The sequence below is a fragment of the Theobroma cacao genome, chromosome 7 (genome assembly GCF_053813885.1).
Source record: "Theobroma cacao isolate CCN51 chromosome 7, ASM5381388v1, whole genome shotgun sequence".
NCBI classification, from domain to species: domain Eukaryota; kingdom Viridiplantae; phylum Streptophyta; class Magnoliopsida; order Malvales; family Malvaceae; genus Theobroma; species Theobroma cacao.
In genome coordinates this window covers 14,089,559-14,103,955 of record NC_142645.1, presented here as the reverse complement: position 1 = coordinate 14,103,955, position 14,397 = coordinate 14,089,559, and the positions used below count along the sequence as shown (strand labels likewise).

The 14,397-nt window shown below is 32.1% G+C and overlaps 1 protein-coding gene across 1 annotated transcript; it reads left to right on the top strand.

The window, feature by feature from the left end:
• Window positions 1–9,649: 9,649 nt before the first annotated feature.
• LOC148761721 (uncharacterized) lies at window positions 9,650–11,785 on the top strand. The gene is made up of 2 exons (XM_088807944.1): window positions 9,650–9,775; window positions 10,557–11,785. Exon 2 carries the CDS (start codon window positions 10,696–10,698, stop codon window positions 11,473–11,475), a length of 780 nt encoding a protein of 259 aa, XP_088664070.1. The 5' UTR covers window positions 9,650–9,775; window positions 10,557–10,695; the 3' UTR covers window positions 11,476–11,785.
• Window positions 11,786–14,397: the final 2,612 nt, after the last annotated feature.

The following is a 14,397-nucleotide window of genomic DNA, read 5'->3' as shown; positions in this document are numbered from 1 at the left end:
TTATTGGAGTATGATTTGAGTATTGGAGTATAATTTGAGGGTTTGACAGTGAAAAAGTTTAATTTCGATGATTTCTGGAGTGTAGGGGTAAAATCGTAATTTTTTCATCCACAAACAAAATTTGAGATTTTGAGAGAATTTAGATCAAATTTGAAAAATTGGAGAATGGTATGAGTATAAGGGATGAAAAATATGTCTATGGGCAATTTTTCAATTTTTGGGGCAAAAATGTAACTTTTGACTTTTACGGGGGCAAAAGTGTAAATTTCAAAAATTACTCCACCAAGACTTTGGATAAGTCTGAGAATTTTATCTAAGATATGGATATGTGGGACAAGTGTATGGTGAAAATTTGGAAATAAATGGATGGCTAGAATTTAAGGAATTAATAAAACAAAAAAAATAAAATAAAATAATATTATATTATTTTAGCCTTTAAAAATGTCAAAATTCCAGAATTCTCATCTTCTTCAGCTGTCCAAACCAGGAGAGAAAAAGGGGGAAAATAAATAAGAACCCTAGCTGAAAAAATTTGGGGAAAATCAAGAGAAATCAAGAAATCAAGCATTAAAAAGGTAAATTTTATTGATTTTCCTTGTGATTTTCACTACCCATGTATTTTTTTCTCATTTCCATGCAAAATTAGAAAGTGGGTATGGACACCCAAGCTGGCCAAACCTCCATGGATGAGTTTTGAGCTTGAGTTTTGGTTGATTTTAATTGAATTAAGTGATTTTAGTTAGGTTATATTGAAATATAGCAAAAATAAGCTAGAGAAATAATTTTCTCCCATTGAAACCCATTATGCTGAATTTTCTAGGGGAATATTGACTGCTGATCTTGATGTTTATTTGAGGAATTATGATGAATAATGATGAATTATGAGCCTAGAAAAATAATGGGATTTTTCGAAGCAAAAATACGAATTTTTACCCACTAGGGGTATTTTCGTAATTTGCTATCGGGACTAATAATTTGCACCACACTGAGGAACATTAAGTCAATTTGGGTGCATTTGAGGTATAGAAATTGAAAAAAATCAATTTGGAGTTTAAACGGACACGTATATCGATTATCGGGTAAAAGACCGAAATAGGCTAACATCTCGTTTAGGCAAAATTTAGACATTTTGCACTTCATATCATGCATTAGTAGTATAAATTAGTTTATTTTGGTTTAGTACCAAAGTAGTAAACCTCTTAATTGTGCAATTTTTCAAGGTAGCGAATCCTCTGGCAAGGGCAAAGAAATCGCACTCGAGGACTAATAGTTGGAGTACCCGAATTTAGTTTTCAGAAAACTATGAGTAAACTTATTATCGTCTTAATTATCTAGAGTAGTTTTATACAATTGTGTGATTTTATGAAAAATGAGTTTAAATGGTAAATTGCTAAGTTTTAAGAGAAATTGTGATTTTATAAAATGATTTTATAAATTTTTTGAAAAATCGAATACTGGTTTTGAAAATAGAGTAATTGGAGACTGCCTGCTTGTGTTGTAAATTTATGGTTTTAAATTGAATGGCTTATGACAATAAATGAGCATGAATGGCTAAACTGATTTTTGTGTTAGAATTATTTGTACTGTGTATTTAGCTTTGAGAGGTTAAGTTGCAATAAATTACCATGTCATGCAGAAAAAGATTTTATAAATCAGGTGGTAGATAAAAGATTAGCTACTACAGTGGTGGGGGGTTTCGTGAGCCAGCCTATTAGAGGGGCACGTAAACTCCTTTATATTCTCATCTCGATCGTAGAGGCGCGTAGGGTATCTCCTAAGGTGGGCTTTTTGAGTGCACTTCACGTGGATCACCGCGTGAGAGTAAGACTCAGCCAACGCTAAGGAACGACTATGTTTCAAAATAAAAATATGATTTATGTGAAATATGAATTTTTAATAGCCTTGACAGGCTCGGTTGGATACCCCTGGTCCAAGTGTCACTAAGTACAGGATTTGGCATGAGCCAAGTTTTGAGTAATTCACGAGCCATATTGATTAGTTGGTTGAAATGAATATTCGTGATGTGAAAAATTTGTTGAACTGAATTATTTTTAATTATCTCCCTTTACTCGCCTTTAGATAGTTTAGATGGTGTCTATTTACTCACTGGGATTTTATAATCTCACCACCCTCAATTCCCCACATTTCAGGTTCGGGATAGCCGATAGATAGCTGATTGCATCAAGGACTTCAGTTAGCCTTACATTGTCAAAATTATAGGTTCACAGACACGCATCTTATTGGTTAGTTGGGGGCCCACGTGTCATTGTAAAAGTAATTTTATACTTTAGTTATTTGATTTAAAATATGTATGAACATATTTAGCTTTTACACCATGTTTTTGGCGAGTTTCGATATTATTGAAGAAAAATGAAAAAAATGCCCCTGTGAACCAGAAAATAATATTTTATTGTTTTGATTTGAAAACGACTTATGATTTCTTAAAATGTAAGATTTAATAACTATCGCTCACCGGGGAGATGCGAAAGCTGATGCTAAGCCTTGCAGGGTTCCGATTGGCATTCGGGGTAATGAGTGCCTATTGGGACGTAGCGGCGGTTGTCACTGGCCCGATGGGAGTTCCGGGTCGTGACATTGACACTGAATAAAATATTAATATTTTAATATTATTTTATTAATAAAATATTATTTTATTTCAAAAATTTTCTATTGTCTCCTCTTGTCCCTTTGGTACACCAAATACCTTATTATGCCTCAATTAACTTCCGAATCACTTTTTATCTCGTAAATTCTTCTCCGAAAAAAAATTATTATATTATTATTATTTTCTCGTGTGCAGAATATTTTATCCCAAACCAATCCTTTCATTTTTCGTCATTTCTAAACATTATAATTAACCTCAATTGACATCTAACAAGCTTTATTAGTCACCATATCAAAGTACAAGGTATTATAAGACAAACCCGATGTAAATTATTAAGATATATGTTTTAGATAATATATGTATATTTTGATTGGTAATGTCACTATGGGCAATGGTTAGCATTATTTTAAATTGGAATTATGAAATATAACTTTAGCAACTTTTGATGGAATGATGAACAGGTCATATAGATAGGCTTGCTTAGGCTTAGTGGGCTATGTCCATTGGGCCCATGCACCGGTCATGGCCTAGAATTTGGATCGTGATAAATCAATTAAGTTGGATTTAATTAGAATAAACCAAAATAAAGTGAAAAATTAATTAAGTTCATAAGGATTTAATTAAATTAAAATACAACTGTTGTATCTAGGGCTACAACTTAGTCTGGTTATATAAATATGTTATGTTAGCAAATTAAAACTCTAAGCCTTTAGTCACTTCTAAGTCGTTTCATAAAATAAAAAATAATAATAATTTTCTTTGTCTGACAAAAATAAGATTCAGCAAGAATTTTTGATATTTTTGTTTTAGAAACAAAACTTGATAGCACAAGTAAAAAATCTACCTTTGAAAAAGTCTTATTTGGTTACTGTGTGGATTACTATGAAAGACCAAACACTTGGATGGCTGAAGATTTGACAAATTCTAAATGTGAAAAAGCAAAGATTTTGATTTAATTGGCTCTTAATTATAATATCTAAAGTAAGACATGTAACTCTTAAACTTATAAATGTTCATAATTAATTAAAAACTTACATGAAAAACACAAATATTGATTCTATAAGATTCTGACTGTTTCTTTGATTAAATGCAGATTTTTTATTTCTTGTGTTATATTTTTAATTTATTAATTATTTTTATATTAGAGCATGAGGTCAAATCCCAGTAATATATAGGTTTAAAAATATTCAATAAAATTCAGCTCTTGATCAGTTAGTTCTCTTTTTGTTCATACTGCAGTAAAAGTGTTGCGCCAATCAACAACACCACTATGACAACTTATGTGTCAGTTATCAGACCAAACTTTTTGGTGTAAGGTATTAGCATTGGCAAATCCTCCTACATAAATTAGGAGAACGATTTTGTTCTAAGTACCACCTTGTAGCAACATTAGTTTCCTCTGCCTATACCTTTGCATACACCATCTTCATCTTGCACAAATATGCATCAGGCACAACCCTAAACTCAACCTCTATCAAGGTCACTTCAGTTACAAGAAAAAACTGAACATCAATTACAAGAACAAACCGAAGTTCAATATTAGCCACAACCCCGAAACAAACCTAGGCTTCTAGCACCACCCCAGAACCAACCTCTCCAAGCAAAACTTTTGCAAATTCACTGGAATGCCATAGAATCTGAAGAAGAGCCGCGATTTCAACTCCAAGAATAATCCTCCCGAACCCAAAAAAGAGTTCAATAATAGTCCTCTCAAAACCAATATATGCTTCAAGAGCTATCCTTTCGAAACAGACCTACAGTCTAAGAACAATAGTCTCAAATCTGACCTAAGATTCTAGAATAGTGCTCTCGAATCTGATATCTACTTCAAGAGCAATCCTCCCAGAACTGACCCAGAGTCCAAGAACAATCGTCTCGAATCCAACTTGAGATCCAAGGACAATTTTCCCAAAATGGACCTCGACTCCAAGAATAGAACGTATTACCAACAGAAACTTAACACCAGCATCATAGAGCTCAACATCAGATCAAATTCAACAGCAGTTCAGCAGGATACATAAGCTTGGAACTTAAAACTCAACAGCAGTAGCAGACAACTTCAATAGACACTACCACAAACCAAGGCTAGATTAACAGATTATGTAGAGCAACAAACTCAGCCACGATCCAAGACTTCGTCAACAGATCGTGTAAATATGAAACAATCATAAGAGATCAATCCAAAACAAGGTGAGCAAGGCAACTCAAATCAAAGACCAAGTTTACAACGATATGATCTCAGCAAATAACAAGATTCTCAAATCAGAATCAGCACATCATCTCTCATATTATTCTGTTATTTGATCTTAGTTAAAATTTTTATTTGATTTCATTTAGATGACATTTATATCAGTATATATATGTGTACATATGTGATTAATGAATACGTGGCCAATTCAATATAGCGTAACAAATCTTTTTGCGATATCAAAATTCTTTACATTAGCAACATCTTGATCCATTATTTTTCTTATGGTTGTAACAACTAACTCTTCCACTACTCTTGCTTCCATTTGGATCAACGCAGCTATTTTACTGCCTTTGAAGTTTATTTCAACGTAATTAAAGAAATAGTAGATAGGGAAGAGCAACATTAGTTTCCTTTACCTATACCTTTGCATACACCATCTTCATCTTACACAAATATGCATCACGCACAACACCAAACTCAACCTCTATCAAGGTCACTTCAATTACAAGAACAAACTAAACGTCAATTACAAGAACAAATTGAAGTTCAATATCAACCACAACCTCGAAACAAACTTTGGCATCTAACACCACCGAAAACTAGCCTCTCCAAGCACAACTTTTGAAAATTCGCTAGAATGCTAAAATCTGAGTAAGAGCCGTGATTTGAAAACCAAGAGCAATCCTCCTAAACCGAACATAAACTTCAAGAATAGTCCTCTCGAAATCGATATCTGTTTCACGAGCAATTCTCTCGAAACTGACCTAGAGTCCAAAAACAATCGTCTCAAATCTGACCAAGAATTCTAGAACAGTCCTCTCGAATCCGATATCTATTTCAAGAGCAATGCTTTCGGAACTGACCTAGAGTCCGAGAACAAACATCTCGAATCCGACCTGAGATCCAAGGACAATCTTCCTAAATTGGACCTTGGCTCCAAGAACAGAACGTGGCTCCAGCAAAAGCTCAGCACCAGCATCACAGAGCTCAACATCAGATCAAATTCAACAGCAGTTCAGCAGGATACAGAAGCTTGGAGCTTAAAACTCAACAGCAGTAGCAGACAGCTTCAATAGACTCTACCACAAACCAAGGCTAGAATAACAGATTATGTAGAGCAACAAACTATGCCACGATCCAAGACATCATCAACAGAATGTAAATATGAAACAGTCATAAGAGATCAATTCAAAACAAGCTGAGCAAGGCAACCAAAATCAAAGACCACGTCTGCAACAATATGATCTCAACAGATAACAAGATTCTCAAATCAGAATCACATCATCTCTCATATTATTCTGTTATTTGATCTCAGTTAAAATTTTTATTTGATTTCGTTTAGGTGACATTTATATCAGTATATATCTGTGTACATATGTGATTAATGAATACATGGCCAATTCAATATAAAGTATCAAATCTTTTTATGGTATCAGAATTCTTTGCGTTAACAACATCTTGATCCATTATTTTTCTTATGGTTGCAACAACTAACTCTTCCACTACTCTTGCTCCTATTTGGATCAATGCAGCTGCTCAACTGCCTCTGAAGTTTATTTCAACGAAATTAAAGAAATAGTATAAATAAGGTAGGGTCGAAGTATCCAAATAGTCCCTATGCTCATACGTTTTCGTCAATTTAGTCTTTTTACTCAAAATCTGATCAATTTAGTTTCTTAATTTTAGAAATTGGAACAATTTAGTCCTTATTCTTACGCCATCCAATTTTGCTGTTAGAGGTGATGATGTTAATGTTGACGTGGCAGATTTTGCTAACGAGTAAATAAGGTGAGATAGAAATGTTGATGTGGCACTGCCTTGCTAGTCTAACATGCTGACAAGGTAGTGCCACGTGGTACTAGTATGATGACATGGCAATGTTGGTGTGGCATATTAAGAAAAAAATTTTTAAAATAATTTTGAGCCACATTATAAAGATTAAATTGAATAAAAATGTATAACATAGGGACTAAATTGAATCCAAAAAAATTAGAAAAATTCGAATCTTTGAGTAGATGATACATATGTTTATTAATAAGCTAAATGTTTGGTATTAAGAAATAGATATAAATATTTTCCTACTTGATTATTTGATTTCATAATAGGTACATTAATTTATATTCTTTTACAAAAATTAAGTTTAAATTCCTCTTTTATAAAAAGAAAATTTAATGTTTTATCAAGTTAGTCTTATATTATTAAAGGTTGCATTACACTAAAATCATAAACCTTGAAATGTTGAAGTGATTGGTGTTTTGATGGAAGATTGAGAAAATACCAAAAGCGAATGAGTAAACGATTATGGGTATTTTCTCAATTTTACATTAAAACACCAAAAAAGTTAAAGTTAATGTTAGGGAAACATTTTAATTCAAGACCATACCCTTGCATGATAGTCACATATGTCGGTTGTTGATGGGGACCACCGTCCATCATCAATCGTCTATTATTAACAATTAGATATTTTTAGTCAAAAGAATTATAAATTTAATTGGTGGAGTCTACTCATCGTGGATTTTAAGGTTATTAGATTAATTTGAATTATCGCCAGTTTTTGTAATGCAAACTAAGCTCATCTTTATGACCCTTGATTAAAACATATATAAAAATGTTAGAATGATAATTTTAAAACATATATAAAAATGTTAGAATGATAATGTTAATTTGGAAAAAAAATACATTTCTTTTTGTTTTGTTGAGTTTGGTGATTGAAAAAACTAATATTTATAAGGTTAATTTGTGGCTTTAATAAATTTTGTGGTGTCTTTGGCCTCCAATCTCAATCAAAATTGAAATCATAGCTAGAATCAAGCGTTTGGCTTTTGGCATCAATAAATTAAATTTAATTATAAGGTAAACAAAATACTTAGAAGGAAAGCAATATTTTGTCAAGTGTTTAAAATTACAACATTAAATGAGATGATTTCTTAACAAAATATTTTATCAATAAAGTATTTAATGGGGTTACTGGAGTTTTCATACATATATTAATCATCCATAATTAAAAAAGATAATTAAATTTTTTTGTTTCTTTTTATAAATGAATTATAAAATAGTCCCATTAAAAATAATATCAAATTTAGTAACAAAGGAAAAATTTAAATAATAATGATTTTGGTCATCATATTTATAAAAATAACTTCATAAGATATTAAAAATTTTTTTATAAAAGTGGAATTTTAACTTAATTTTTACAAAGAAGATAAATTAATGTACCTATTATGTAGTCAAACAATCAAGAAAATATTTATACTTATTTCTTAAGACCATAAATTTTTTACACTTAAACATTTGGCTTATTAACAAGTATATGTATCATTTACTAAAAGATTTGTATTTTTCAAATACTTTTTTCTTCAATTTAGTCCCTCAGCACTTAAATTTTATTCAATTTAGTCCTTATACTATATTCTTTTATTCAATTTAGTTTTTATGATGTGACCTAGATTATTTTTTGAAACCTTTTTTCTTGATCTGCCGCATCAGCATTGTCATGTTATCATGTTAGTTTCACGTGGCACTGTCACGCCCACATGTAAGAGTGATGCGGCAATACCACGTCAACATGTAAGAGTGACGTGTCACTACCACGTCAACAGCTCCATCTCTTTTCATTGACACATCAGCAAAATTTGCCTGTTAGTACCATGTTAGCATTGATATCATCACCTCTAACGGCAAAATTGGATGACGTAAGAGGAAGGATTAAATCGTTTTATTTTCTAAAATGAAGGAAATAAACTAATTAGATTTTAAATACAGAGACTAAATTAATAAATTAAACACATAAGATACTTTGACGGTAAGAAAGGAGTAACCATGGCTATCATTAATGAGAACAAGTTGACCTTCTCGTGATCAATGGACTAAATAAAGGTCGATAATGACAAATGATTAAGACCACAATATTTTATAGTGGTGTGAGCTTTCATGATTAAGACCATAATGACATAATTAATTATATGCTGAGAACAAATTATTGAACAAATAAATTGCAATAAGTGTGACATTGGATAACCACTAAAAGCCAATGCCATGGAACATATTTGCCCTTCTACTAACTCTTACCCAGAAGGGCTTTCATGATTTAGATCATATTAACATAATTGGATGACAAAGGATAGAGACATAAATTGAATAAATAAATTGCAATAAATGTTTTTGACTTGACATCAAAACAACAAAAATGAATGCCATGGCATATTTGACCTCTTACTAACTCTTACATAGTTACAAATAATTGGCATTATTTGTAAATTTCTTAACAAACCTTTTCCCATTTCACAAAATGTCCAGGTCATTTAGAAATATAATATAACAGATTATGGCTGCCCCTTTTGTTTTTTTGACAATTTTTATATAATAATTAAAATAGTTATACTATAGTCTCCTTTTTTTTTTTATAATCCAATTGCACCATGACTTTGATTTTTATATTTTTATTATATTTAAAAAATAAATAAAAAACTAAATGTTATACTTTTTATGGGCAAAAATAGAAATGTGGGCAATGAAATTCACTAACCAATTCACTCTGCAATGAACAAGCAAATCTTTTTTGAACACCTATAACTTTTATTTTTTCTTACATAATAATTTTTAATAATTTTTTTAACTTTTATAATTAATACTATAGTTTATCAATGCAATAACTTTTTTTTTTTTTAAATATGAAATACATTAAAATCCAAATATTTTTTCTTAATCTCTATATCAAGTCAAAAAACGTAGTCATTAAATTTGAAAGGGAAGTAAACATGTATAAAAAGTGGAGAGAAGATTGTAAGATTCCATTATAAAAATGTCTAAACAAGTGACCAGGTCAAATTTGTATTAAAATAATCATAGTTATTAAATACTCTTTTAATGACCACATTGTTCTTGCTTATTTAAGGGTTCTCTTATTTCTTCCTTCCTTAACTCTTCATTTCAAGAAGTAGAGATTTCTCTGTTTCATGTCCTCTCGTTGGCATCAGTAGGTAATCTCTCTCTCTCTCTCTCTCTCTCTCTCTCTCTCTCTCTCTAAATCTTGGTTAGATCTAGCTACGATATTGATATGGCTATATTGATTAGATCTAAGTTATATTGATTAGATCTAAGTTATATTGATTAGATCTAAGTTATATCTAGACAAATCTTGGTTAGATCCAAGTTATATCTAGACAAATCTTGGTTAGATCTAAGTTATATCTAGACATTTGTTTCCTTAGTTTTCTTTTGCCTTCTTCTTTTTTTAATAGAATGAGTGACAAATTGTTCTTTACAGTTTTATTTTTGAAAAATGGAGAAAAACCTTGGCACGAAAATGAGATTTTTAGTTTGTATAAATTTTTCGTATGTAAAGTTCCTCATTAAAAACATTCAAATAAAAGCCAAATTCATAAACTTAAATAGATTTAATTTTCAAATTTAATTTTTATCTGATCGAATTTAATGAAAAACTTCATGTACTTGGCATAAGGACCTTTACTTAAGTTGTGCCTTTTAGTTATTCATTTTATTCTTCTACTATTTGGTATTAGGTGCTAAAAAAAAATTTATAGAAGTGTTTGATAAACTATTGAAAGCTAAAACATGGAAACTTGACCAGGTCAAATTTGTATTAAAGGAAATATAGATATTAAATACCCTTTTAATGATACATATGGCTATATTGTCTGAACCGAATATGATACATAGATTTGTTTCCTTAATTTTCTTTTTTAACTTGTTTTTTCATATGGCTATATTGGCCATATTCTCCTTTTGTCCCAAATGCAGGCATTCCTGAGCACAGTCCAAGTCTTCTCAGAACGTTTGCTAATACAAGTAATAGAGATATTGTGCCAATTAACGATACCATTTTGAAAACATCTTATTGAGCTTTGGCAGATCTACATCCATTGCATCAATTCGAAGAATGGAAGAAGACTGGATCTATCACCTTTTTAGCAAGACCTACCAGCTTCCTAGCTCCACTAATACCCTGCCCACACCATCTGCATCTTACCAAAATATGTATCAGTCACATCCCCAAACTCAAACCCAATTAAGGTCATCGTATCCGTTAGAAAGACAACCCACAATTGAAGAAATCCAATCACAATTCCAAAGACTATTTCAGCAGCAAGCACAATCTGGAACTGGACACGAGTACCAGGCACAATCTGGAGCTCGACACGAGTACCAGGCACATTCTGGAGCTGGACACTATTACCAGGCACTTTCTGGAGCTGGACATGAGTACCAGGCACAATCTGGAGCTCGACATGGGTACCAGGCACAATCTGGAGCTGGACACGAGTACCAGGCACATTCTGGAGCTGGACACGATTACCAGGCACATTCTGGAGCTGGACACCAGTACCAGGCACAATCTGGAACTCGACCACAGCAGCAAGCACAATCTGGCACTCCACGGCCTCAACCCCAACCACAATCTGACCATATTATGTATCAGTCACAACCCCAAACTCAAACCCAATTACGGCCATCGTATCCGTTCGAAGGACAATCCACACTTCAAGTACTCCAGCCACTATCTGGAACTCAACCTCAACCCCAACCACTATCTAGAACTCCAACCCGGCCATTCCGCCAACGCAAGCCCTACTTGGAAACTCGATATCCTCAATCCTCATCCAGGAATCCTCCACCCTCATCCAGGTATTATCAACAATTTAATATCAAACAACCTTAAAATTCTGAACCTGGACATCGTCAGTCCTCATCTGGGCATCCTCAACAGAAGCCACGTTTTGGACCTGGGCATCGTAAATACTAGCCTTGCTTTGAACTTCAATCCTCATCAACATATATATCACAGCACTAGCCACATTTCAACAACTAAAACAACCTTCTCTGTCAAAACTTTCTAGCTAAAGCATGGTTGGGTGAAGGAAGAGAAAGGGTTCAATTTTTTTTTTTAATTAGACAAAAATGATTCGAATCTTACTTTTTATACCTATCATGTACCAATCAATTAATCACAAGATTTTAAACTAAACAAAGCATTTTTGTATTGTCTGTTCTTTTGCAAACTGAATCTTTATAAGAGTTTAAATAGTGTACAACAATATGCAAGAATAAGTAAGTGAGTGATTTCAGCCTCTTCGATTAATGCTTGTCTAATGGGTCAAGATCTACCTTTGACTGGCAAGATTAGCTCATTATGTGTCACGTTTTCCTTGAGTGAGCTAGTATGGTGGAGTTTGTAGAAATAGCTCAGCCTCCCCAAGGATTACGGAAACAAGAAGAGCTGCACAGTAGCATTTAATCAAGCATTGTTGGGTGAACCTCGGCATCCTCAATCGTCAACTGGGTATCCTCAATTTATAGAAGCCATGTTTTGAACCGCTAGCCACATTTCAACAATTAAAATCACCTTTCCTGTCGATTATTTTTTTGTCCATTACGTTTTTAATGTATTCATTGTCGTCATGTATATTTGCAGGAAGTAATCATAAATTTTGGTTTCCATACACAGGAACAATGATTAAAGTTACATGAAAAAGTAATTTGACAGAATGAGAGAAGTGAATTCGATATATCCATATTCATTATCCACGCTACTTTTTAAATTGTTATAATATTTAATATATTTTCAATACATTTGGTAATTCCTTTCTAAAATCATATAATGATATAATTTCAATAAAAAATTAAGTAGTTAAGACTCACTCAATATTTAGTTAATCTTATTTAAGAATTTTTTTATTGTTTACCTTAATCTTATATTGTTTCTCTTTAACTATATATACATTCTTTCTTTTTTACTTATATTGATTTAAAATTCCTATATCACATATCTCATTTCAAAAAATGCTGATAAAAAAATCTTTAATAATATATTAAATAATTTTTTTATTGCTTTAATTTGACACTTAAAATTTTTAAAATTACACATTTAAACTTAATTTTTGGATGTTGAATTTTTTTTAATTTATTAATCAACACCTTTGTTAGAAGCAATTGTATCCATCCATATATTATATATCTATGAGATCTTAGCAATGGAATATGAACATAAAAAAAATTCTGTTTATTGATTTTTTTTCTTTTTTTTCCTTAATATGAAATAGAGGTTTAAATTGTTCAGTTCGATTGAGTAGTTCACCTTTTGTCACAAATGTAGGCATTTGAGAGCACAATCCATGCCAATTAACAATACCGTTGTTGGTGCAAATGGAGTTAAGATGGAATTTAAGGAATCGGCAAAATTGACTTCAAGGTAAGCCTTTCAATAGACGTTATCTTTAAGACTTATTTCGACCCCACCACTCGATATGCAAACAGGAATAATGCGAATAGCCTTAGGGATACAATGAAGTCAATGTCTAACTTCGCCATGCACTTTACGAGAGTAGACCACTAAATACACCCAAAGGTTTGTAATTGTTCGACCTTATAGCCTACTTTCTGCAACAAGTAGATTATAAAGAATTTGGACATTTTTGCAGTTGATTGGAACTTAAATGTTTATATTAACAGAACACAAAACTTTTCTTACTCTTGATTTTTCTGCTCTTGTTTTGTTTTTTGATTTGATGTATCAAAATGATTGGCAACAAGCCCTTTATATAGGCTTGCAAGTGTCTCTTCTTCAAGGGCACAAGCTTTTCATTAAGACACCATTTTGTCTAAAAGACATCTTTACATTTTGCAAGACACAACATTTGGATAAAGGTATTATTTCAATAATCATCTTATGAAAGGACACTATTCATTCCATAAAACATAATCTTTGAGTTATAATTTGAAACAATAACTTTTCATATTTAAACTTTTGAGCTATGGTGTTTTTTTCAATTCGTCTCATAACCTTTGGATGTCATTTTACCAAGAGATATAACCATTCACATGAAAATCTACCTACAATCCAATAGTCATACTATGTCACTTTATGTGACATAACTTTTGAGCTAAAATAAATTTTCATTATGTGACAGAATCTTTGATTTTGAAAATACACCAACACTCCCCCACCATTTTTAAAATTTCTAAATATCAATAACTTTGGAAACCTTGTGCATAAATTAAGGTATATCGTAGATTTGAGCCTTCACTTAGCAAGCGTAGTTAGTTTTAGTCTAAATTGAGTGGTTGACCAAGCATTGAACCATCGATTCTTCATTTGACTAGTCGAGCCACTAAACACACACAAGCTTCCTTGCTCACTTTGTATCTAGTTTTGCCAACACTTTTTATGGCCTTGTGTTTTGCATCTATTCATGAGTGTTGTTAGAGTCAAGCCTTTAACTCCTAGAAACCGCCACACTTCCACTCACATAGGTAGCTCCCATCGGAAGTACTCCGTAATTATAGTACTTCAACATATACATGTTATGGGTCTATTAAGAACTTTTGTTTAACCTTACCTTAGACATTACGGGAACCAAGCACTATACACCTTGGGATGAAAAATATAAATTAGTGCTTGCAATCATCCATGTGGTAGATTGTTCAGTACCTAAGACTTGCAAATCAGCCACAAACGTCAAGGTGAGTTCCCACCATTGAAGATTTAGTTGATAAGCTTAAGACCCATCTCTCTTGAGATCTTTTATTATCAAGTCCTTTTTTAGACCTTTAGCAAATGGATCTGCTAAATTTTCACAAGACT

Coding starts and splice junctions, on each gene's coding strand:
- LOC148761721 (XM_088807944.1), top strand. CDS start 10,696: ATGGAAGAAGACTGGATCTATCACCTTTTTAGCAAGACCTACCAGCTT.